General features: G+C 42.0%; 2 protein-coding genes across 3 annotated transcripts; one reads left to right on the top strand and one right to left on the bottom strand.

The window, feature by feature from the left end:
- Nucleotides 1-1,778: 1,778 nt before the first annotated feature.
- Nucleotides 1,779-12,397, top strand: pitx1 (paired-like homeodomain 1). 2 transcript variants are annotated; one of them, XM_088440705.1, is made up of 5 exons: nt 1,779-1,885; nt 2,270-2,326; nt 6,868-7,047; nt 8,796-9,043; nt 11,228-12,397. In XM_088440705.1, the coding sequence occupies exons 2-5, from the start codon at nt 2,281-2,283 to the stop codon at nt 11,813-11,815; spliced, it is 1,062 nt and encodes a 353-aa protein (XP_088296831.1). In that variant the 5' UTR covers nt 1,779-1,885; nt 2,270-2,280; the 3' UTR covers nt 11,816-12,397. The 2 variants fall into 2 exon arrangements, with proteins under 2 accessions (XP_088296831.1, XP_088296832.1); XM_088440706.1 differs by lacking the exon at nt 1,779-1,885 and having other exon boundaries at nt 2,260-2,326; nt 6,710-7,047.
- Nucleotides 12,398-16,277: 3,880 nt separating this feature from the next.
- LOC148408434 (pterin-4-alpha-carbinolamine dehydratase 2) lies at nt 16,278-24,808 on the bottom strand. Its single transcript, XM_088441064.1, has 4 exons — nt 24,325-24,808; nt 23,550-23,681; nt 17,063-17,143; nt 16,278-16,912 (listed from the first exon to the last, which is right to left on the bottom strand). Exons 1-4 carry the CDS (start codon nt 24,433-24,435, stop codon nt 16,817-16,819), a joined length of 420 nt encoding a protein of 139 aa, XP_088297190.1. The 5' UTR covers nt 24,436-24,808; the 3' UTR covers nt 16,278-16,816.
- Between the last annotated feature and the right edge of the window lie 28 nt (nt 24,809-24,836).

The following is a 24,836-nucleotide window of genomic DNA, read 5'->3' as shown; positions in this document are numbered from 1 at the left end:
CAATTTAAAAAAAACAGGCAAAATGAGGTCACTCAAAAGTCTTTTTAGCCACTGTAGCTTTAGCATCAGCTCAGGTCGTTTAACATACATGAACCACTTCTGATTTGGCACCTTAGGTTAGCATTAGCTTGTTTTTGTTTTTTTTGCATTAAATCTTATATTCAAGTCATGCTAACTATTTTTTTTCCCCAACGTTTGGCATTGGACTACGTTGGTTGGCATCACAGCTATTTTCAAGTCGACAAGCTAACTAAAGCTTTTATAGCTGCATTGTTTAGTATTTGCTTAAAAGTAAACAGTAATTGTTATCACGCTAATTTTTACTAGCAGTCGACAAGCTAACTAAAGCTTTTATAGCTGCGTTGTTTAGTATTTGCTTAAAAGTAAGCAGTAATTGTTTTCATGCTAATTTTTACTAGCAGATATGTTGAGCATTAGCTTGTGTTGATTAGCATTGCGTGTTTGTTTTGCAATTACTGCTTACTTTTTACAAGCACGTACACAAACACAAACAAACAAAAAACTATAGCGCAGTGGTCTGATGAGCCAAATGAGGGAAGCTTCTGTTTGGATGCAGTTTTTTTTTTTTTTTTCCCCAGTAATTACTGATGCACACACACATACACAAAGCTCCTTCGGATACACACACACTGGCGCTAAAGGCCGAATAATCCCTTCACCTATTTGCACAGAGGACAGACGAGTAGGCCTCACCTTCAGGCTAGTACTTAACTCCTGTGGCCACTCGTTGAGTAATCACCTTATTCCAGCAGCCTGCTAATTACCTCTGTGTGTGTATTGTGTGTGTGCGTGTGTCCGTGTGTGTTATTGTAGCGATGCAGGCCTCACAAGTAGTAAGTGTCATCGCATGCGTGTGGAGCAAATCCGCTGCTCAACAGGTATCAGCAAATCGAATTGGATCCTTTTTAATGCCAGGATAGTTTTCTTTGCAAATCGAGAGCAAATTGAATGGAACATGAAGCCATTCATTGCAAAAATGCCTCATAGTGACCACTATTTTGTTAGGTATTTTACGAATATGCATTGTTATTAGCGACACATTTCTCAGAATACGTTACACTATTTATGTTGAGTTGCTGAAAATAGTCCGCCAAAAGATACCACTAAAAATGTAGCTCCAAAGTTTAAAACAAAACAAAGATGGCATACTGTGTTTTGAGTCTTTTTTTTTTTTCATCTAAAAATGTTTTGTGTTGACCTCATGTGCAGCTGTTTTAAAGTGTGAAATAAACCAAGTTGAATTGAGTTAACATATTTATAACTTTCACAAATGATTTGATTCATAATTATTTCAACTTGTAATATATAGATAGTGTCCATATTAAAAAAAAAATAGTCTCATCATTTTTAATCCTTTTTCTTTGACTTGTTAATTAGCAGTCAAACAAATTTAATGGAAAAAAAATAAATGCTTAATTACAAGCTGCCAAATTAAAGATGTTGCTGATTCAACTGTGTTTATTAGAGTACATTTCAAGCTGAAAAAAAAGAGCAAAAAATAAATCCTGCCATGCAAGATCATGTTCCAAAATTTCCTGAATCGGTCGTCTACAAAAATACGCATTTGTGCACATTTGTCCATGGAATCAACGTGAAGAAAATCTTGGTGGGATGAGAAAGATGAAGACGATAGCGAGAGTATCGGGGTGGGGGGGGGGGGGGGCTGTGACGTCACTGCACAGCGATGGCTCGCAGCCCCAAAGAAAAGCGACCGGCTGCCGCCGCACGCGCTACAAAGCAAACGAGTCGATACACGTGAACGCACCACCGTGTGGATTTGACGCGCATGGGGGAAGGTTGACCTTGCAAACAACTTTTTTTTCCCTTTTTTTTTTTAACGCTTCTGCTGGGGGACGCATAACCGGTAAGGATCATAAGCCGCACGCTCTATAATCACCATTTAAATGACTATTAAATGCGCGATCTGAGGAATGGGCTAGAGGAGCATCCTCTTTAATCCTAATAGATCTTTGGCAGTCGCTAAAATAGTCGCGTGTGCGCGTGCGCGTGTAGACTACCCATCACAATGCAACGTTTAGCGGCGCAAAACTCCCTTGGAATCAACAGCAATTTATTGTTCGTCGTTGTAATTTTAAACAAAATTTGCATTTTACTCCTCACGATCCATCAACAATATCCTTGTAACATTTCGGGGTGGTTTGTGCGCGCATAAGGAAAACATTAAACACAAGAATTTGGGTGTTATTTTCATTAATTCCTGCTTCTTTTTCCCCCCCCCCCCATGCAGGCAACTGGATTATGGAGCTGAGCATGTCCAAGAATGTCATCTCATGCGTGGGTGCAGGTACATGCCGAGTGCTTTGTTGATTATTAGGCTAGGATGGGGTGCACCTGCATGCAGCCGTCACGATCCATTTGGGATGCTGACAAGCGCGGCGAGCCAAAACTTTTCTTTTCACGTCTCGCTGGTAATGAAGGCGTTTATCACACTTTGGATGACAGCGTTTCTTGTTGGGTGCCTTGCTTTGCCTTTCACTCGAGAAATAAGATTCATTCACGGAAAATCAATTAAAAAAAATCAGGTTTACTGTAGGGCCACAAAGTTTTATTTTTACCGTGATTTGTGGAGAAAACTTCAAACTTGGAATTAAAAAGGGAAGGGAAGGAAGTTATACTATTGACAGAAAATATTGTTTTGATAGAGCTCGTTTGAAATACAATACAGTCTTCACCTAAATCGTTTTTTTCGAACAACACCAAATAAATACATAAAAAAAAGAGTAACAGTTTTGTCAATGACATAAACGGTGTGATTATTCCTCTTCTAAGTGCGTCATAACATGCAGAGCAAAGCATTTTTGCATGAAAAAAAAACTTATACTCTAACAATTGGTGGATTAAAAATATCGGTCAAAAAAGGATCAATCCAAGATTTGGGTCAATTTGACCCAATTTTATGGTTTGTTTTACACAAATCAATCTCCTCAATATTGGGCACTTTGTCCAGGACAATCTCAATTTTTATTTTATGTTTTTTTTTTTATAATAAAACAACTCAAAAAGTTGGGTCGAATTGACCTAAATATTAGATTGCTCCTTTTTTTGTCCTAGACCTGGGTTATTTTTGACCCAACTGTATTTCCAGTGTAATATTAACAATTTGCAGCAGTATCTCATTGGGTATTTTATCCTGCAACTCCAGAAGATAGAGCATTGAAAAAGAAAACAGTTTAAAATAAAATGTTTTGAAAATAATTCACTCACCATTCAGCAATAAATTGTTTCAATAAATTTGCTCTTATATTGAAAAGTGCACTGTTCCTGTTGCAAAATTAATTTGCTGATACCCATGTTAGAATCCCGCATAATTTTGAGAATCACCGAATTACAATTGATTCAAATGGTGACTGCAATATAAAATGCATTATCCCTCATTTTTAAAGCATTTGTCCTCCGTTTTGTCTCAATCAAAGGATGTTTTCCACACTTGCACTCTGACAACACGTTTTAAAAAAAAGAGTCACACACAACTAAGCAATAACTTATTTCATGTTCCAATGAATTTGTTCTTAAATTGAAAACTGCACTGTTCCTGTTGCGACGTTAGTTTGCTGACCCACGTTAATATCTCACATGCACAATTTCCTTCGCCCTATTTGCTAATCGATGATTTACAAGAATTGATTCAAACCTTAACTGCAATATAGAATGCATTAGCTCCCATTTTTTTAAGCATTTCCCCTCGGGTTTGCGCTCAATCGGAGGATATTTTACCCCCTTGCACGTCAACAAAACAGCAGGTTCTCGGTTATTTAAAAAAAAAAAAAAACGATCACCAAGGTAATAATCAGCTGCGCCCTTCTCCTATTACGCGCCAAACTGGCTCCGTTTCTCGCTCCTGCTTTCACCGAGCACCGATCTGGTGCCGAATAAGATGGGAAGGCCTTTTCAAGTCATCCATCAGACACAAAACGGGATGCGGCAGGCTGACTCGTCTTTACCTTCATCCATCCGCTTGCATGAGGCCAAAGCAGTCTGCATCGTTCCCGTCAAGAACAGGCCGCTCATTTTAATTCCGTGCCACTAATATACTTCATCTGTTGTGTTAGCATGCTTCCACGTGCAAAAAAAAGACAACTCTAACACTCCAACTCGAAATCTTAAGTTGCGTAATTGCGCTTTACGCGCGGCTGCTGACGCATTTGGAAAATGAGCAGCAGCTGAGCTTGCATTTTGATTAGAAATACGTCATCAAATATAGCTATCAAAAAAAATCGTCGCTTTTGGCGTCGTATTTACGCATTTGGATCAAATCCAAAAACGCCTTCATCTACAGTAATGGTGTCAAGATTATCAAATAAAACAGTCACGTCTCAGGAGAAGAAATCCTTCATGAGAAATGGAACATATCTTTTAGGCATAATTGGGGGAGGGGGGCAGTGTGATTGCTGACAGCTTGTCCAGCATTGAAGGGCCTTCGGGGGGGACGAGGACGTTTCCGGTCCGACTGCATGGGAGCTCATGTCAAAAAAAAAGAAAAAAAAACGTTTTACAAGAGGAGTCGTGGCGCCGATGACAATCCAAGTCGGTGCACGTTCACCTCACACGCGCGCGCGCACACACACACAACTTGTGTTGCCTGCAGTAAAGGACTGTCACTTGTTAGGAAAGTGCTGCGTTCAAGGCAGTTGGGTAAAAAATCGCTTTGGAAGCAGGGCGTGCAGTGCGAGAATTTGCAACATTTTTACAATAAGTATGAGCAAAAATGTACGGTGCGGAATGTGTACTTCACTTGGAAAGTGCGATAGTAAAATTTTATTTTTGATTTTGTTGTAAAAGACCAAAAATGACAAAATAAGGCCATCTCTTGCGAACAATGAACAAAAGACGATAGTGTTGCTGTCAATGACTGTTGGGGGGAAAACAAGTGAGAATGCATTAAAAATATCAGGCCTAACTGAAAGTCACGTGGAGATGTTACATCAAAATCGGAAATGCATAACTTCGAAGCAATCAAAAAAACATAGGCGTGAGGTGCATTAAATGACTTTTACCCAATATCATGCCAAAACATTAGTTAAAATTAAATACGGGAGTCAGGTGTAAACGTGGCGTTTAGTGGCCGTTTAATAAAATCGTACATATCCCGACTCAAATCTGAGTTTGCGTTTTAAAACATAGCAGGTCACGGTAACTTCAAAGTACTTATAAAAACTAGTAAAAACAAAAGACGGTCGTAAAAACGAAAGACAACACATCAAGCGATGCATTTAAGGACTCTCCGATAAAAAAAAATGATCAAGAGACTACTAGTCAGGTCGTATAGAAACGTTGCATTCAGTGACCTTTCAATAAGGCGAGTCTGGAGGGATTACTTTTACAAACAGCAGGTCACGACGAGTTCAACGCAGTCATAAAAAAAGTTGTAAAGACAACATCTGAGTAGGTGCATTCAAGGACCGCCTGATAAAACTTAACACTAACGAGTCAAATCTTGACGTCACATGCTCATCAATATATATAAACAGCAACACGTGTTGTCATTTAATAGGGGACTACGGGGTTGCGTTCAAGTGAGTTGGGACAAAATTATATTAGCAAGGTGTAACCGAGGGTATGATTGGCACGAGGGACCGGTGCGTTCAAGCGCGAATTGATGAGAAGTGCGAGTGAGTAAAGCGTAAAAGAAACACTTGGCGCTTATCTTTCCTTCGATCGATTGTGGAAGCCGTGCAGTCGAAAAAAAAATCCTGAAACATATGAGTAATGCTCCAGACCGATGGTGCATTCACTAAATCCGGACATTTAGGCAAACAGTTAACCCCAAACAGAAAAAAAAAGAAAATTTAAAGGTGCTGCATTCGTGGAAAATAGACATTTGAGCATTTTAACATAAACGCGTTTTCCTGAAAACTTACAATTTAGTCAAGCGGTGCGTAGCTAAAAGGGTTCATTAGAGCCCGATGACGTAGGCCTGGAAAGTGTCGAGTGGTGCATTCCCTAAAAACGGACATTTGGGCGCTCAAACGCCAACGTGAATCAATATTAATAGAACATACAGCAAATACGTTCCAAAGAAACGATTCGTTAAACGCATCGTGATTTCAAGCACGAACCTTGGTAGAAGTCTTGACGCATTCAAGGAAGGTTTGCGAAATCGGAAAAGGGGATTCTTAACCCTGTTGGCATTTATTGGAGCTGATTATTTGGTGTGGGTCAACTGGGGAGGTGCTGACGCGCATGCGCACGTCTCACGACCAGTTGAATGCGGGGCCCGGGCAGGCCCGTTTGGAGGGCAAATGTTTGCTCAGCTCAGCACATACGCGCGCTTGTCTTGCCTGCCTTTACGATTGCTGTGCACACATGACAAAAATGCCTGCCCCCCCTCCCCCCCCCCCAAAAAAAAAAAAAATCATCGGAATGACAGCGGTTTCTTATTTGGATTCTGCGGGTGAAACTCCATTTTTCCCCCGAGCCTCCAAAAAAATGCTGATTCGCGCGTTGGGGTCCGATCTGGTGACGTCACTCTCGGGGCAGGCTTAAGCGTGGGCGGGGCTGCGCGAATTGGGTCCGGCGCAAGGCAGACTCGAACCCTCTTCTCGCTCGCTCGCATGCAAGCGGCTGCGGGACACCGGACAAGACAAGATCGCCCCCTGCCCCCCTCCTCCTCTCTCTCTTTCAAAACAAAACCTTTTTTTTTTTTCCTCTTTTTGTTGTCGTTTTGAAGGACTATAGCGGAGACGTTGCGCGTCACTTGTCCTCCCCCCATGTGGCCACGCGCGTCCGGTTCGGCGCGGACTTCCCTGCGCTCGGCGGCCTCGGACTCGGACCCCGCACGCGCGCGGGATTGACTGCTGTGCATCCGTCCTTGTGATCTCCTCCAAGGTGTCATGAATTTGGAGAGAGTGTCCGAGGCCAATCCCAAACCCCCTCCTCCTCCGCCCCCCCCGGCCTCACGCGACCTGGGCCCCGGGTTCCGCTTGCAGCCTCGAAACAACGCCGCCGTCGCCCGCGGGGGGACCTTAGAGCAATCGAGCAGCGAGTCTTCCGACGCCGAACTGACAGGTACAAAATTGGGGACGGGACGCCCCCCCCCCCTAAAAAAAAAAACCCGCAAACAATCCGCCTTTATATCTCGTCGCTTGCTTGTGACGTTATACCGATAAGCAAACCGCATACGGTTAAAAACGATCAAAATCGTAGAAAGAAATGGCCATTTAAATTGTCTTTTTTTTACAGTTTGAAGACAGAATGTTGTCAAATGATTTGCCATTGGGGGAGGCAGCAACAAGGGCGTTAAAGAAAAAATATTTAAAATAACTATCAAATTATTCAAATATTAAATGTTTACGTTTTATAAGGATACCTCGTTGATGATTTGATGCGTTTGGGTTCATATATATATATATATATATATATATATATATATATATATATATATATATATACGTTTTTTTAAAATATACAGTGATTTTTTCAAGTGTGTGAAATAAATGACTACATTAAACTAAAATGTAGTTTGCACGCTCTGATGGCAGATTTATTTGAAAATAATTTGAAGAATATAAATGTCAGCACGAGAGGGAAAAGAGAGCTCAATTCAATTATGTGGCGGTGGGAGTTGTGCGTCAAAGTTGAAAAAATGTTGCGCAATTGAGGCGCGGTTTACTTGCTTTTATTTATTTTTTTACCCAACTTAAAAATACAAAATATACGTGCAAAAGACGAAAGCGTTATTGCACGTGCAAACAATCGATTTCTTCATTAAAACAGATGCCTCTTAGTTTTTCCACACACAGCTGAAAAATTAAGTCGAATGAAAATTACGTTGATTTTTAAAATCAACAAACTATTAGGCCTACCCAGGGTATAAGTCATTTCATAATACAAAAAGTGCCGTCTTATTTTTATTTGACTTTAATTTTCTAAATTGAAATGCTAACTTGTGTTCTAACAATGCAGACTTTTTTAAGGGCAAAACGGAGTGAAATTGGATTAACCTTTGCACGTGTCGACAAGAAACCATTGGAGACTTAAAAACAAAAAGAAAAAAAATATATATGGGGTCCCATGCAGTCCAAACAGAAAAAAGTGACACTTAAAAAGTTTGAAATTCTTCCAAGTGCAAATTCGAAGCGTAAACTGCACAGTAAATTTGACTTTATTTCGACAAAATCGTACGATGTTTTTAAGTGTAAAATGCACGAAAATAACGTGTAACGTTCATTTTATAGCTTCGTTGATTTCAAACTGTCGTCAAAATGTCAACTTTTTAAATAAAAGAAAAACAACCAGCACAACATTTTGCTCTTAAATCCATTAAAAACAATGCCTGATCTGAGACCATTTGAAAATCATTGAAATATTTTCAACGAACGCTCATTGGAGGCTTTATGAATGTCATCAAATTTCATTGGATGGTCACGTCAGCTGTCAGGAAAATTTCAGGCAATTCTACTGAATTGTGCATTTTGTTTTAATAAACCGTGGAAATGTTCTCAAGTTTTTTTTAACTGCTTCGGATTGTAGGATTTTTTTTTAGATTCAAAATGAAGTAGTCGAACCTTGATGATAATTAATTTTTTTTGTTTATTTAGCGTTCGTTTGACATTTATGTAAATAATTCAGTATATTAAAAAAAACTGCAGTTATGATTTGTGTGGAGGGCGATCGTTTCCTCTCGGGAGGGGGATTAACCTTTGCTTGTGTGGCGTTTAATGAGCTTTTGTCAGACACTTGCAAGATAAGCGAGAGAGAGAGAAAAAAAAAGCGACAGTTGAACGTGAGGTGCGAGTTGTTTTTTCTTTTTGCAGGGGAGAAGGAGCGCTGCGGCGGCGGCGGCGGCGGCGGCGGCGGCGGAGGCGGCGGCGGGGTCGGCGCGGGGGCCGACGAGAGCTGCGCCGACGACCCCAAAAAGAAGAAGCAGCGGCGGCAGCGAACGCACTTCACCAGCCAGCAGCTGCAGGAGCTGGAGGCCACCTTCCAGCGGAACCGCTACCCGGACATGAGCACGCGCGAGGAGATCGCAGTCTGGACCAACCTCACCGAGGCCAGAGTAAGGGTAAGTCAGCACTTCAATTATATTATATTATTATACGAATAAAAACTATATTTGACACCCCCGACCACCTAGAAAAAATGGTTTGGGAAGAGTGTAAAAATGTGGCCAGTGAAATGCTGATTTGACTTCCGGTTTCTGGTCTTCAACTTTTTAAAATGTGAGGGTGGAAAAACTTTTTTAATTTTAAACGTTGTTTTTTTTGATCGGTTTAGTTTTTCAGCCTTGCTCTTACTAATATGGGGTGCGTAAACGTTGTAAATTGAGACGTTGGGGACGTTAAAGGCAGGAATAAGTCATCCCAATTTTGACCACTATTGAAGCACACCCAAGCTTTAAAAAACCCAAATGTTTCGAAAACGTAATTGCACTTTGCATTAACCCCTTAAGCGCTAAACTGTTACTGCAACCTACAACATTTTCAAACTGTGATATAAAACTTCTCTGGCACCTAAAGGCTTAAAATCCAATGAATATACGGTAGAAGAAAATGATTGTGGGCGGACATTTTTCCTGTCATTTTACTCAAGGCTGTAAAAGACAATCCCTAACTTATATTTTACTGTATATAAAAATGAGCAAACGTTTGTGTTGCATGACCTACATGTGTCTGACAAACAATGAAAACAATATTTTATGACATTCGCATATAATAAAAGCCAGAAGAGGAGATGGGCTGGAATAGGAATACAAAAGGCAACTGTGTGTTATACCATCATTGCATTTTATGAGGTACACGACGCTTTACGAATTCTGCACACACAGATTATATATATATATATATATATATATATATATATATATATATATATATATATACAGAGAGAGAGAAAATAATAATATAATAATATATAATAAAATAATAATGGTTTGGGACGACCACAAAAACTAAAATATTGACTTCATTGTAGGAAATGACGTATTGTGACGAATAAAGCATTTGACATAAAATATAGTATCCTTAACATTGAGGTGCGTAAAAGTTCTAAATTGCTCACGTTTTTCCCCAGAGTGTCATAATAATACTAATAATAATAATCACAAATAATGAACTATGGAGAGGTTTATTATTATTATTATTATTGTTAGTCCGGAGTTGCCGCAAGAGTAACTTTTTGCTTTTTTTTTTTTTTTTAAATGTCAAAAGTCCAAACACGTTATTATTGACAGCAGCAGGAGTTTCAAAGTGTGTATATCACTAAAAGTAATTTCTAGTTGCGCGTTTTCGGCGCATCCGCACGACTATTGGGCAAAGCGATCAAACATTTGACAACTAAGCTAAATAAGAATGTCAAAGCGTTTCCTACGCAGGCGAAGGATGAATTGCCTGTTTTAGCAACAGGCCACTTGTGTTAATCAAGTACTGCTGCTAACATATACAATGTTGTACTGCTGATTTATATGATGACAAAAAAAGTGCAGCGCATTTGAATCACACTACGTCAATCCGAGGAGAAATACGTTCCGATATTTTCAATTGATAAGAAGTCAGAGGTGGCTTTTCGTTTGACTGATCGCGATGAAATGCGCAATTTATGACGTTGCGCGCGAATGACAACTTTTTGGACAACGTTATCGACTTAAAAAAATGTAGCGTTTATGTCAATGTAAAGGCTGATATTTCGTATTTGTATTTGTAGATTTTCCCGCACATCCAGCCAAAATATTTGGTGCCCCAAGCAAGGACTGAATTGGGTTTAACAAGACTTTGTTGACGAACAACAATAAGAAGTAATAAGATGTGGGTGATTGGCCTATATGCCTTATTCTAAGTACTGGCATACGGAACGAATTTGGCACACTTTTTTTGAGATTTTGCATGATATTTTGTTTTGGGGAAGCATGTGTTTGCAGGTGCACCTCATGCAGTGGCATGAGGGTATTTGAAGATGAACTTTTAGACCGGCGATTCTCATGGGGCAAGCGGCAGTTTGATGCAGGGAAAGGAAAAGTATAGTTTTCAAATTAAGAGCAAACGAATTGGAAGATGATGAAAGTGATTGCTAAATCGGCTTACTATGACTTTTCTGGAGAAGGCAATAGTGTTATGTGACAATTTGCGAGTTTTTTTTTTTTTTTTTTTTTTTTTTTAAGTCAGTCCGTTTGCAGGTATACATATTAAAATGAAAGGGACGCTTGTAAATGTCTGCGCGCGACGTGACGGGCGCTTCTCCCTCCGGGCCGCAGGTGTGGTTCAAGAACCGCCGCGCCAAGTGGCGGAAGCGCGAGCGGAACCAGCAGATGGACCTGTGCAAGAACGCCTACCTGCCGCAGTTCGGCGGCCTGGTGCAGCCCTACGACGACGCCATGTACCCGGCGGCGGCGGCGGCGGCCGCGGCGGCCTACACCTACAACAACTGGAGCGGCAAGAGCCTGCACGCGCCCAAGAACTTCCCCTTCTTCAACTCCATGAGCCCGCTGCCCTCGCAGTCCGTGTTCACGTCGTCGCCGGCGACGGCGGCGCCCATCTCGGGCATGAGCGTGCAGCAGATGGCCGCGCACGCGCACGCGCACCCGGCGGCGGTGCAGGCCGGCATGGGCGCGCCGCCGGGCCTCCAGAACATCGGGAACCTCAACGGCGGCATGTCGTCGGCGGGCTGCCCCTACGGGGCCGCCTCCGCCGCGCCCCCCTACGGCGTCTACCGGGACACTTGCAACCCGGGCCTGGCCACGCTCAGACTCAAGTCCAAACAGCACCACCACCACCCCACCTTCGGCTACGGCGGCCTGCAGAGTCCGGCGTCGGGACTCAACGCCTGCCAGTACAACAGCTGACCCCACCTCCCCCCCGGCCTGGGGGCCGACCCCCGCTCCGCTTTCACCGCTGTAAATATATAAACACTTCAAACCGCCATCTTTTTTTTCGCCCCCACCCCCCCAATATCCAAGCTTGCGCGCGTTGACTTGTGTTTTTTTGTAAAAGGCGGGAAAAAATGTGTTGACAAGCCGCTCAAATTTGTATTTAAAAAAAAAAAACGGTTGTCATGTGTTGCTTGAAAAAAAAAAAAAGAACATTCAACTTCTGCACATCGCTTGCGTTTCCCAAGTCCGGAGAAACACGGCGAGTCTGCAATTTCCGAGGTGCTCGTGAAGTCATCTCATCAATGATATCCTATCAGCACTAGACTGATATTGATTGTGTGTTTTAACTGATAACAAGGTGGAAGTTGGGATTAGGAGAATAATAATAATAAAAAAATGTTATGATGCTCATCCGAGGGCTCATGGTTGAATGAAAAGGTCAATATTTGATGATAGGCGTCACTCGTGGCTTAGTGGCGTCACGTCCGCTGCAAGGAAAATGTCACTGAATTGTGTATTTTTGTTTAATAAATTTGGGAATTATTTTCCAGTCAACGCGAGCATTTTTTTGCTTCGCTTCTACCGTCAAAAGTTTGTTATTTTTAATTTTAGTTATTTCCCTGACAAAATTGTTCGTCATTTGAAGTATGTCGTCTCAAACTTTTTGGAAAGTCAATGAATTAAGTCAAACATAAGTGCCCTTTTTATTCAACAACATATCCAATTCGACAATTATTATTTTTTTCAGCCATACTGAAGTTTAGAAAATAAAATTGCAAATCGCACCCCTTCTTCTAACAAACGGCTCAATGTCCTGCCAATTATTTAGTAAAAAAAAACAAAACAAAACTGCATGATAAATAAAATGCCGCGCGTTTCGACAAAGTTCAAAATCATTACATTTTTTTATATATATCAAACTGGTTGAATTGATTGATTTCTATATACTGTATATATTCATTATTATTAATAAACCAAAATTTTTCATGGAACCCCGGTAGGCCACGGACCCCAGGGGTACACTGACATCAATTTGAGGACCACTGATCTAGCGTATTTCTAGTAATTAATATACACATTCATAAACATAAACACTTATTTTTACAACATTAACCACAACTGGGAGCCATGCAAATACGTTTTAAAAATACATTCATTTGATGTAAGACTATTTTAATCGCTTTAAAGTTGTTCTTAGTGTTTTTATTTTTTATATGAACCCGATCATATTAACGACTTCGGTGCATTTTCAGAAATGTAAATAATTATGATATTTTAAGAGTTTTTTCTACCTAATGTGAAAGCATTTACATTTAGTGTCTGTGCCTTCCATGCATGCTCCTACACGCATTGTAATATGTACATTAGCAATAGAAAGTGCATTTTCTTGCCTTTTTTTTTTTGGGGGGGGGGGGGGGGGGGGGGGGGTGCAAAAACGCTTCCCGACAAGTCCCAGCAGTGACAAAGCAGCCGTCTTGCGTCACATTCTTTACCTGGGCGCGGTGGAGGATGCCGACATCATGGGAACCGGAGCAGCACTCAGGAGGACAGCCACGTCATTCCGACACCTTCGGAAAACAAAAGGAAGAAGAAGAAAAAAAAAGGTGAGGTCCCCGGAGAGACACCGGGAGGATGACGAGAGACGCAAACGTGCACACACTCTCTCTCTCACACACACACACACACACACACACACACGCGAAACAGGCGCTCAGCCTTGACCTGCCACTTGACAATACAACTAATCAATTCGGGACAAACACAACAAAGAGGGGCAAAAACACAATTTTCGACATCTTAGAAGTTATAACTCAGCATTTTTAAATATGCAATAATATATCGATACAAACCCACAAGAATATGTAAATATAACATTTAAATACATGTTGATCCATTCACATATGCTGTGTCCTGTACAGTATATGCACACAACTTTCTCTCACGCACACACGCGCACACACACACAGTCTGCAGACAAAAGCATACACAAAATCATAAATCCATATGTAAATATGTCCATATTGTATAAATTCAAGTATTAATATATGGTCTATATTTGCATACACAGAAAGAGTATACAGTAGTACTGGCAGGTTCTGCTAGGTCCAAATGTCATTTCGTGCCCAAGTGAGCCTCTAGTCAAAGGTTGTGACTGCGAGGGCTTGATAATGATGATGAGGATTTTTATTACAGTATAGAATAATGCTTATGTTGCTCTAAAGCTGAGATGTTAGCACCAGTTGGCTTGACCTATTTATGATAAAGGGGATATGTACAGTATTAGTATATACCCTAAGCAAACTCCATTGGAAAAGCTGTAAATTTCTAGGTGACATATCTAAAGCATGCGATGTTCTCCTATAAAAATAAGTACCATAATTCCCCAAATGTAAGACGCACCTGGGAGTCTTAGGTTTGGCAACGATGAAGAAACTATAGCAAAATCGAGTAAGTCTCAGCTTCCTAAACGCTTCTTTCTTGTGGTGGCTCTACTTATACGGGCCTCTCGTTTAAAAAATTCAGCATACAAAAAAATTCTACATTCCGAAGGCCGCATTGTTGACATGCGAAATGAGACACCAGCGCTCACGCCAACATGATTTCAAGATTACATTTCACATAATTATTCTGCTTTCATCGCTTTGTCTATACAATAATAAAAGTCAATTTAATTGAAGACATATTGTGGATGCTTTGATTGAGTAGCTAATTCAGCATATGCATTTTTAACAGAATGATTTGGCATTTATCCAAACATGTATGACATCCACAATTCAAATATACGTCAGTTCACCTCAAAACAACTTTAAATGCTGATTTATTTTTAAAATATGGTGGCAAGTCCAAAATGAATTGGCGAAACTCTAATTGCTAAAACACATCCAGCACCTGCTAGCGCTGTACTAGCACAAATCAACTTTTAATACGTTCCATATTGTTGTCTGGGCATCAATTTTGCCATCTTTTACAAAATGGCTGCCCTGTACACATATACGAAACAGGCAAATTTGCGATAGCGGCAAATTTCAAAGCTTACCTTCGCTTGCTTCCACTGGCAAAAGTTGCTAGCAGGAGGCTTCATGAAGCAACCAAGGGGGCGGAGCCTTTCAACAGGGTCACATGACCCCCAAGGCCGAAAAGCTCACAGTGGGGAGTCCCTGCAATGGTTGCGCTTTGCCATCCAACAAATTCAAATTATTCTTTTAACTTATTTTCAAGAGTTGTCAATCATAAAACAAAACATAAATGAATTGTTTTTATTAAGGGTCTCTTTTTTTAACTTTTATTTTTAATTAAAATACAGCTGGGGAGTTTTCCAAGTGATGAAATTGACTGATCTTTTTCTTTAATTTGTCCTTGTGTTTGAGCCAATTTTGAAATTAGAAAGGAACTTCAGATACACAACTTGGCTATGAAAATACAAAACAAATTGTTGAGGATCATTTTTTTTTGTGATTGAAATTTTGTAACTCGATTTTTAGTTTTTGTCAGGTCAAATTTCAAATTCAAAAAACTAAAAAAAAAAAAAAGACCCATACCACTAAGAATGACATAACATGAAAAGACCTTGAAATATAAATAGCTGCATAAATTAAAGCGCATTGGGACTGAAGCCAAAATAACTTGATGTAGAGCTCTGGTTGTTTTAAAAGTCCTCAATAAATAAAGTGAAGCCGTCTGGAGGAGTAGAGAAGTGCTGATGGGTCATTTTTGGGGCTGATGATCTTGTGGTAGCAACTCAATTAGACTCCAGAGGAAAGTCAGACATAAATCAAATTTGACATCCCTCTCTTCTTTTCACAAAAGCCGCAAATAACCCCAAACAAATGCAGGTTTCAAGATAAGCAATCAAAGTCCTATTAACCCCCGGCTAACCGGGGATTTTTCGCTCGCCCGGCCTTATTATCAGCCAACTTGGGCTGACTTTCAAAGGCTCATAACATTGTCAAATATAGATTTACTTTCAACCCCTCGAAAGGTTTACTGGCGTCAGCCCTATCATTTAAGTCATTGAAAGGCTTGCACATGCCAATGTCAGGTTGGCGGCGAGTACCACCCGGTGGTTTTGCAGTGTCGACGCAAAAATTGCGCCCCGTTTGCAAGTTGACGTTGAAAGGATTCATGCAAAACCGGGGGAAATGCATGATAAAACATGGGCTTTTCAATATGTCCAAAATGGACATTATTTCCAATTTTGAATGGCAGTAAATGAGCCCGACATGGGCTGAATTTCACAGCGATAGGCTGTACCACTCCACCTTTTATTTACAAGCATTAAGAAGGAGTGGCATATTGAAAGACGTCATGTCAATAATATCCCTAATAATGTCCCTTTCTCTTTACCAAAATTAAACAGCCCTTCAATCAACCCTTCATTCAGAATAGAAAAGGAAAAGAAAGGACATTTTCAGTGAAATAAAAACTAATGCTAATGTTCATATGCAAAAATCATTTTATTGCACACTTTCCAAAACTAATTAAATGTTTATTATACGCTTATTATTTACACTGTATGTATATATTTAAAAAAAAAAAACATTGCTAAGGCTATGCAATCATTGAGAAAGTAAGTATTATCCCCCCCAAAGTCATAGGTCCATCTTAAACTGCTCCCAGCTAATGTGTCGCCATTGTGGGCTCAAAATGTGGACGTGATGCTGACTGCCGTCTGTGCCGCTTGACTTACTCTTTTTGCCACTAAGCAAGACCATGCTTTAGTAAGCTGAAGAATTGAACATTATTCCTTTAGGGGAAAAAAATAACAAAAACAAACAAACAAACAAAAAAAATCTATCTTGCACAAAGTGCCAATTGAGTACAAAAGGAGACACTAATGACTAGCATCCCACTTAGAGCGATGCTAACGCTACTAACATGTTAATGCCAAAACAAATAAATAACAATGCAGTAAGAACAATGTGTGTGTATATATATATATATATATATATATATATAGACACACCTTTTTTTTAATTACATGGAAAGAGCAACCTTGTCAATAAACTTGGCCATCTTGATGTCTCGCTTGGACAGCCCCCCGCAGTCGTGCGTGGTCAACGTGATGTGCACCTGACACACGCAACACACACACATACACATTTTTCATTGGGCAGCAATGGCATTTAAACAAATGTGGCATTTCATCTTTCACGTCTGTAATTATTTAATAAAGAAATAAAATTAACAACGCAATAGCAAAAATTAGAGTGCGCGTGTCACCTTGTTGTAAGTGTTGAACCACTCCGGGTGATGGTTCATCTTTTCGGCCTGAAGCGCCACACGTGACATGAAGCCGAAGGCCTGAAACAGCCGCAATGCAAAAACAAAATTTGGACCAATTCAATGTAAAATAGAAAAAAAAAAAGTTTCCAACAGTTTCAAGAACAACTTCACGGACTTAGAAATTAATTTGATTAGAAATTAGATCTTCTGACACACACACACATTTTGCGTTTGTCAATTTGAGTTTAATTTGAGGCGTCTTCTTTCTTCAATTAAGGTTGGATTGCAAACAACGGTTAGGTGCATACTGCCACCGAGTGTACGGGAGTGGAGCACGCGAGCCTATCCATCAGCCTAGTTGCCCTCCATTGCACTTCTGGCTCAAGAAGCCTCGTTATCTCGTTGCGTGAGATCTCGTCCCATCTTTAATACAAAATATACGATTTTTTTAATATAAAATATAGGATTTTTTAAAATTCGTTGACCACTTCCTGACACATGCCACCGACATCCTGTGAAAAAGCTCTTTGGGGAAACAGAGGAGCGCACGGGCAAAGGGCCGGCGAGGGGTTGCGGCCAGCACACACGCTTCCTATTTGGCGTTTGGCACGAGGCGCTCTCCAATCAGGACGCAAGCGGCCATTACGCTTCTCGTAATTATCTACAAAGTCCCGAGCAAAATCCCCGCTCATTGCCCACCAGTAGGAAAGCGGCGGGCCGGGCCCATTTCGGAGCAATTTCCCACTGCAATCTCAATTAAGCCCCTAAACACTTCCTCCCATCCTAATTAGATCAACTGAAAGGCCATTGTTTACATGGGCGCCCCGCGCCACCTGACATGGCCAAACACCATTACGCGCGCAGGAAATTGCGTTAGGCCGCTTCTCTCCTTTCCAATTTGGCTAAAGGCCGGCCGCTCCCGCCGCCGAGGCGTAAGGAGACCCGCCGGCCCCGGCGTCCAATTGCTTATCGAGCCCCGCCGATCAATTTAAGTAATTGGCGGATTCCTGCAACTTGACCCGGCTGCCACCAATTGGCCGTCGGAGGGGGTCTGTTTTGTGTCGGTGTCGCGTCAGATGCTGTCCTCGTTCGACTTTGACCGCCGCGTTGTACCCGCCGCTTCGGTTGATCTATGTGACATGGAAGTGCGAGAATGCTAAACTGTAGCTGAGCAAACGTTCATAGTACTCACGATCTGCGCTTGACAAAACAAAAATCTCTGCACGCTTGGCGAAAAAGAAGAAATGGGAAGCGCGTTCATGTTAGCGGTAACAAAACCGCTAATAGAATAATCGAGTTACATTTTGCTCGTAGGTACATTTGAGAGAAGGGGAAACATTGCTGTGATTAGCATGTCTTTCTGACAGGGGAAGTGCCGAAATTCCCAAGATATAGAGACACACCCTTCATTTTAGGGTTAAATTTGGGTATTCATATATTTGTTGCTCGTTAAGTGTGTGTCAGATTTCCCACGTTGTGAGCGGTCAGTGAACACCTCATAGAGGTAATGTTTGAATCAGGTGTGTTGGGCAGAGAAAACCAGAAAACAAGCAGGATGCCGGCCCTCGACACCAATGACCTAAGCTAACACGAGCTGCCGTTAGCTGCTACCAGCTCACTGACTTCCGCCCTCCCGCTCATTCCTTTACTGTAATTATTGTAAGTAAGAATAAAAATTGTTACTACAATGTAAGGACAACATTTTGGGATACGTTAATTGTCGCGATTATGACATGTTTGATAAGAGATGTGCTTCAAACCTAGCAGCTAGCTACGAAACAATCGCACATACAGCTCTTCGCTTTGGCGAAAGCATGAACAGAATTAGCGTCTCGCAGTAAGCTTTTTCATCATCACTAGACAGAGCAAATTTCAAAAATAGTTACAATTATGTATAAAAAAAAATGTGTGATCCTATGAGCTTTCACAGGTGTAGCTGACATTTTGGTGAGCTGAGCAGACATCTCAGGTTTAGAGAAGAGTGGAATGTGAAAAAAAGAAGAAATGGGACGCAACATGAACCCTGAGAAGAAGAAGTAGATGTAGGAGACAAAAATGAAGGTGGGGTTGCGGGGGGTTAAGGTGGGGAGGGCTCCACTAATCCCAAAGTACAAATGATTGGGAATTGAATGTCCAGAGAGGACGCCAGACGTCGGCTCTCTCCCTCGGGGGCAGTAACGTGAGTGGCGGGAAACAATGGCAGCCAAGTGCTGGGTGGGGGTCCGCCCGCTAACGGCCCCCCACTTGGACACGGGAGTGTGTCAACAGGGGTCAAGGACTCAGCCGGTCCACGCTTTGTCCACCCCGCAATCTCGGCTTTTCTTGGCGAATCAGCAAAATCTGATGGCCGATTCCAGTTGACGTTGGGCCAAAAGAAGGACACGCCCTGAATCGGTCGCTCGTGGGAAGCTTTAAGCTCGGCAGAAAAAAAACAGACGGATGACACCCTGGATTGGTCGCTCACTGCGGCCACTCAATCACCGTGCATAAAGACTCAAAATAGGCGGTTTCACATTGAAGTTTGCGCGGCAAAATTAGCATTTTGTCGAACACATCAATTAGAAAACTGAGAATGAATTGCCGGGACCGGGGGTCGGCAGCCCGCGGCTCCGGAGCCGCATGCGGATCTTTCAACCTTATATTGCGGCTCTCCGGAGTTTGGGAAAATAAATAAATCGACCACGCATTCACAAGCAACGCATTTGAATTGCAGTCAATGACACCTATAGGACGTGTTTGGTGCGACGGGACACGAAACACGACAGCCAATCAGTTTCGTGAAGGTAAAACCAGGAAACGGAATAATAGCGTGGCCTTTCATATCAAAAAGACACATTTTCAGAGTAAGTTATAACTGAACATTAAAATCCAAATCACATGTACATTTTTTAACACGGAATAAATGACACCTTAATGCCCCTGCATCTGAACAAGGCTGGACGCAAACATTAGGTCAGTTTGCTAGTTCTTTTCTTGAAACAAAGAATATAACAACCTTGGAAAACACAAACAGCGCTAAAACCGAAATGATGAACGGAGAACGGGAAAAAAAAAGGACAGAAACAGCTTCTCATGCCTCAGGAACGACCAATCGCGATTGACTTTATCTGAATTTGGTCATGTGACTTTCAAAACGGTCGCTCCCTTGACTTGACTTGCCCTTCAATAAAACCCTTGCTTCAGGTTCCTGGGATTAGCCTGCGAAAAAATTTGCTCCACAATTTAGAAAGTGGCTCTGCAAATGAAGTGGTCGATGAGCAAAAGTGCTCGGCAGAGAATCAAATCATTTCAAGCCTTGCGGCACACGGAGCGGGATGACACGACCGCTCACGGCATCGCCGAGCGCGAACGCATCCGAGTAATGTCATTCGGGCCGATCGGAAACCTGGAGAAAGGTGCCCGAAACACCGGCGGACACCCCCTCCTCAGCGGCCCAGCTGTCAAAGTCCGCTAATTTGACGTGAGGCTTCGCAGGCCCCCGCCTCCGATAATCAAAACCACACCGCCTCCCTCCGTCGGCCATTTTGCAGCTATTACGGCGTGATTGTCACACAACACGGGATGAGACGCTCCGACCGCGGCCGCCGCCCGCAAGGAACACATGTCTGTTATTTACAGATCGGCTTTCCGCCGCCGCGCCATCCAAAAGGGGGCTTAAGATGAGCGCCCGCTCCGCCTTGCCAGGACTAAGTGCATGCAGATTGCGACTCGCCTCTTGCCGGCCCGCGTCTTCTAACACACGCGCGCACATTCTTGTCCGGACGCCAATCGCGCAGCGCGTGGTTAGTGCGGGGCCACGCCCTCCCGGGAAGGATTCCAACAGCCGATGAAGGGGGGAGGGGGGCCGCGCCTCTGACGTCTCGCTTGCAGGCGTGACCTCAGCCGAGGCTCAACCGTTAACAAAAGTTTGGATTCTCCAGCTGATTGATAGTTTGCAGGCTACTTCCTGGTTGGAACATGGGTGACTTCCTGTTCAAATTTGGCCGTGGGTCCTTGAGATGTTTTAGTGCATCCCGTCGTCAGAAACGTGTCCACCCAATTTGGTGTCCATTCATGCAACTGCTGTTGGAAGGGAATTCTTCCAAACTTTTCAGAAAGCTACTGTACAAATTTGTCCAAAATGTCTGCTTCCAACCATAATGCCCCATTTCCTTTACACTTCTGGGCATAGTTCCTTGAGACTTTTAAAGATCTTATCAGTCAGTGAATCTGGTGTCGGGGGCTGAATTGTTCTAATTTTCTAAGGGACTACTAAACGCTATCGCCAAAATGGCTGCTTTAAACCAATGTGGATGACTTGATGTTCAATTTGGAGCATGGAGCCCTCAGATTTTTTTGTGCAACCGATTAAGATAGACAAGTCCACCAATTTTGGTGTTGGTCATTGAAAGTGGTGTTGGGGGCTGAAGTTTCCAAACTTTCCTGGGAGAGTGAATACAGACATTCATCCTGTTCAATTTTGGACAAGGGGCCTTAAATCTTCTTTGCACATACAGTTATGACAAACGTCCACCAAATTTTGTGTCGGTCAGCAAAACTGATGTCGAGGATCCATTTTTCTAAGTTTTCAGGGGGCTACTGAGGGATTCCGTAAAATTGTCCGTTTAACCAAAACAGCAGACTTCCTGTTCAATTTCATGGCCTAGGTCCTTGAGACTGACTCGTTAAATACACTCAACCAATTTGGTGTCCGCAATTTGAAAATAGGCTGAAAATTTCAAACTTTTTAGAAAGTGCGATAAATGTTTTTTGCCCAAAATGTAAACTTGTCCAACTGTGGGCATAGGTCCACCCCATTTCATGTCAGTTGATGAAACTGGGAAGCTATTTTTCCATGACTTTTGGCTTGAATGCAAAAAAAGTGAATGCATGCTCTTCCATACATTCAGTAATCCCCAAAAGTTTGCGTGCGACGTCCGCTCTAAACCTAAAGGGTCGCAGCCAAATACAAAGCAGATGGTCGCATCCGTAAACAACACTGGCGCATAAACACACTTTTAAAAAGTAGCCTGGTGCAATTAAAAAAAAAAAAAAAAAAAAACGGCATCATGCTCGGAAGTTTCCAAAAGGAGAGGACGCCGCCTCTTGGAAGGCAAAAGAGGTCGTCGCCAGCCTGATGAGGCAAAGTGAGCTACTGGCGACCGACACTTTCCACTTGTTCTAGTAGCCTAATCAAAGGGAAATAAACCCAGCGACAAGCAGGCCACTCCAGCTGGAAACGCTTCATTTTCATGTGGGGGAGTGGGACTCTGCCGCCCCCTAACGTCCGCCAAGGGAAGTGGAACAAAGAACTACCTTGAGAACCATTTCAGCAATACGTTGCCCCAAAGTGCATCTCAAGACGCAAATTCACTCATTCACACACGCATCAATCTAAAATATAATTTGGATCCAGTGATTATCTTTGATAGAAAATTGACACAACTATTGACATAACAATTTTCTATCAAAGATATTGTCTGCTTTTCAACATAAAAAAAGTTTAAAAGAGCCTGGAAAAAAAAAAACAACTTCTTAACCTGTTTTTCTGTTGTCGCATTTGTTTTGTCCATCACTAATATGATCCTTCTGTGCTATATCTGAATGTTGTAAACTCCTGTTTCCATGCCAATGATTCCGCCCGCAGTACTTGAGGATGAAGCCCAACTTGCCATGTTGTGCTTCGGTGCATCATATCCAAATTAGAATTGTCATTTTCCCGTTTTGTGGGGAAAATCAATTATTCACGAAAAATGACATTTTGCCATCGTTTGTCTCGACCGGGACAAAACCAGGCCTGCCTGAAGGTTTTTTTTTTTTTCCTCCAACACTGCCCATCTGAGACTTTTTAAGCAATTTGATTTGTTTGCGAAAGGAAGGGCCACCTGGCTCGTGTCAGCCTAACGCATGGTGACACGAGGCGGTAAGGGGAGAGGAGGAGGCGGTCCGCTGGGGGAGGCCAGCCCCCCACTTCAAAAGCGGGGAAGTGTAAAAAGGGCAAAAACAGCACGCTTCCTAGGGGCTAAAACAAGCAGCGGGATTAGAGGAAGTCCACTAAGTGGCCTTGAGCGCTCCCACCAAATTTTTTACAACAACTTGGGTGTTATATATTATTTATTTTTTTAACAATAGCACTACTTTCTGTTGAGCGTGTCTTTAAATGTCATCCATTAAATTTAAGTGTTTGCACTGCTACTTTTGCAATATATAACTATTTGAATCAGTAATAAGGTAAAAATATATGCAAACTAGTGAGAACAGTAGTAATAATTCCATGACTTTTTCAGCATATGCTATTTTTAGCTTAGTTTCATAATAAGTCGATGAAGCCTGCAATTGTTTGTATCCTAGACTTTCTTTTCAGAAAGTTCCACAGGTTCTCAATAGGGTTGAAGTTAGGGTATGACCAATGGGAAAAACACAGCATGTCAGAAACACACTAAAGTGCTAAAACTGATAACTCTAATAGTTATTGCGAAACTCTATATTTGAATTGTGAACTGACCTGGTTAAAGGTTTTAAAGTGAAGCTCTTTGTAGATAGCGTCCCGGTCCTCCACCTCCATCCAGCCCGTGGCCCTCAACTCCATCACATGCTGATCACGGTCAGCCGGAATGAGCCAATGAGAGTCAGACGACTGCACAAAAAAAATATTTTGAATATATATTTTTTTTTGGATGAACAATTCATCTTACAACCGCCAAATAAAAACATTTTAGGGAATACAGTACTGTAAATCCTCGTTAAAAAAAAAAAAAAACAGATGTGGGTGAGATGCCTGCTGATTCCACTAGACGGCAGTATAGCGCCATCAATGATGAAAACGAACTCGACCGGTGAACGAAATAATGACCCTGACTGACCAACTTATTTCAATACATTACCATTAATATTCTCAATTTAACAATGATTATGGCCGGTTTATCCATATGCTATGATTCAATCATCAATTCGGCCGTTTAAAGCTGCGACAAAAGAACTCTGAATAGAATAGTAAACACGTGTAAGACACTACCAGCGTCCCACATAATACATCATTAAATTTGACATTTTTTCAGGAAACGTGGACTCATATTTTACTCCTATCTAAACGATGAATCCCAAAACACTACCCAAAAGTTTCAGTTGCAGTATTTAAACGTCCGCAGACCGTTTCGTTTTTTCAGCACTTTTTACCGATCGGGGTTAGGCGGAAGTAATACGTCACAACACGGCCACGCGGATACACACTTGCTAATAATATAAAACAAACACGCGACATGAGCGTGCTATTTACTGACCATTTTAGAAGAGAAGGTCCTGGAGATATGAGCCAGATTGAGGCCGCTGAGCCCAAGCAGACTGCGGGGCCAAAGGCTGCTGGTTGCCGGGTTAAATATTAACCAGGACATGCTGTTGAGCTCAAAACAGCAGCACCTCTCGTCAACTTGTCGGTATTCTCAAAAATAATGTCACACTCACTACTTATTTGCCCGCTCTGCAGTGGAGCTGTCCACGCCACTGCCTGACTAAAATAAATAAATGTAATCCTAAATCCAGCCGGCTGTTGATAAGCAGTTAGTCACAATAACTGTCATGGCCCTTGAAAAAACTGGTCACGAAGGAGGTTTCGTTTGCAACCCTTTTTCCAATTAAGCAATTGTTGTAATGGAGCTGTGGCCACATGGGGACAAAATGGGACTAGCGATGTATTGTTCTTGTGATCGGTCGGGAATACAAAACACTTAAAAAAAAAACAAGATATCCTAAGATATCTTCCAGGTCGAGGAGTGGCTCAACGTGTGGGTGGAGC

This window comes from Hippichthys cyanospilos, chromosome 18 (genome assembly GCF_059441005.1).
Source record: "Hippichthys cyanospilos isolate Australia breed blue-spotted pipefish chromosome 18, RoL_Hcya_1.0, whole genome shotgun sequence".
Classification (NCBI taxonomy): Eukaryota; Metazoa; Chordata; class Actinopteri; order Syngnathiformes; family Syngnathidae; genus Hippichthys; species Hippichthys cyanospilos.
This window is presented reverse-complemented; position numbering and strand designations above follow the sequence as displayed.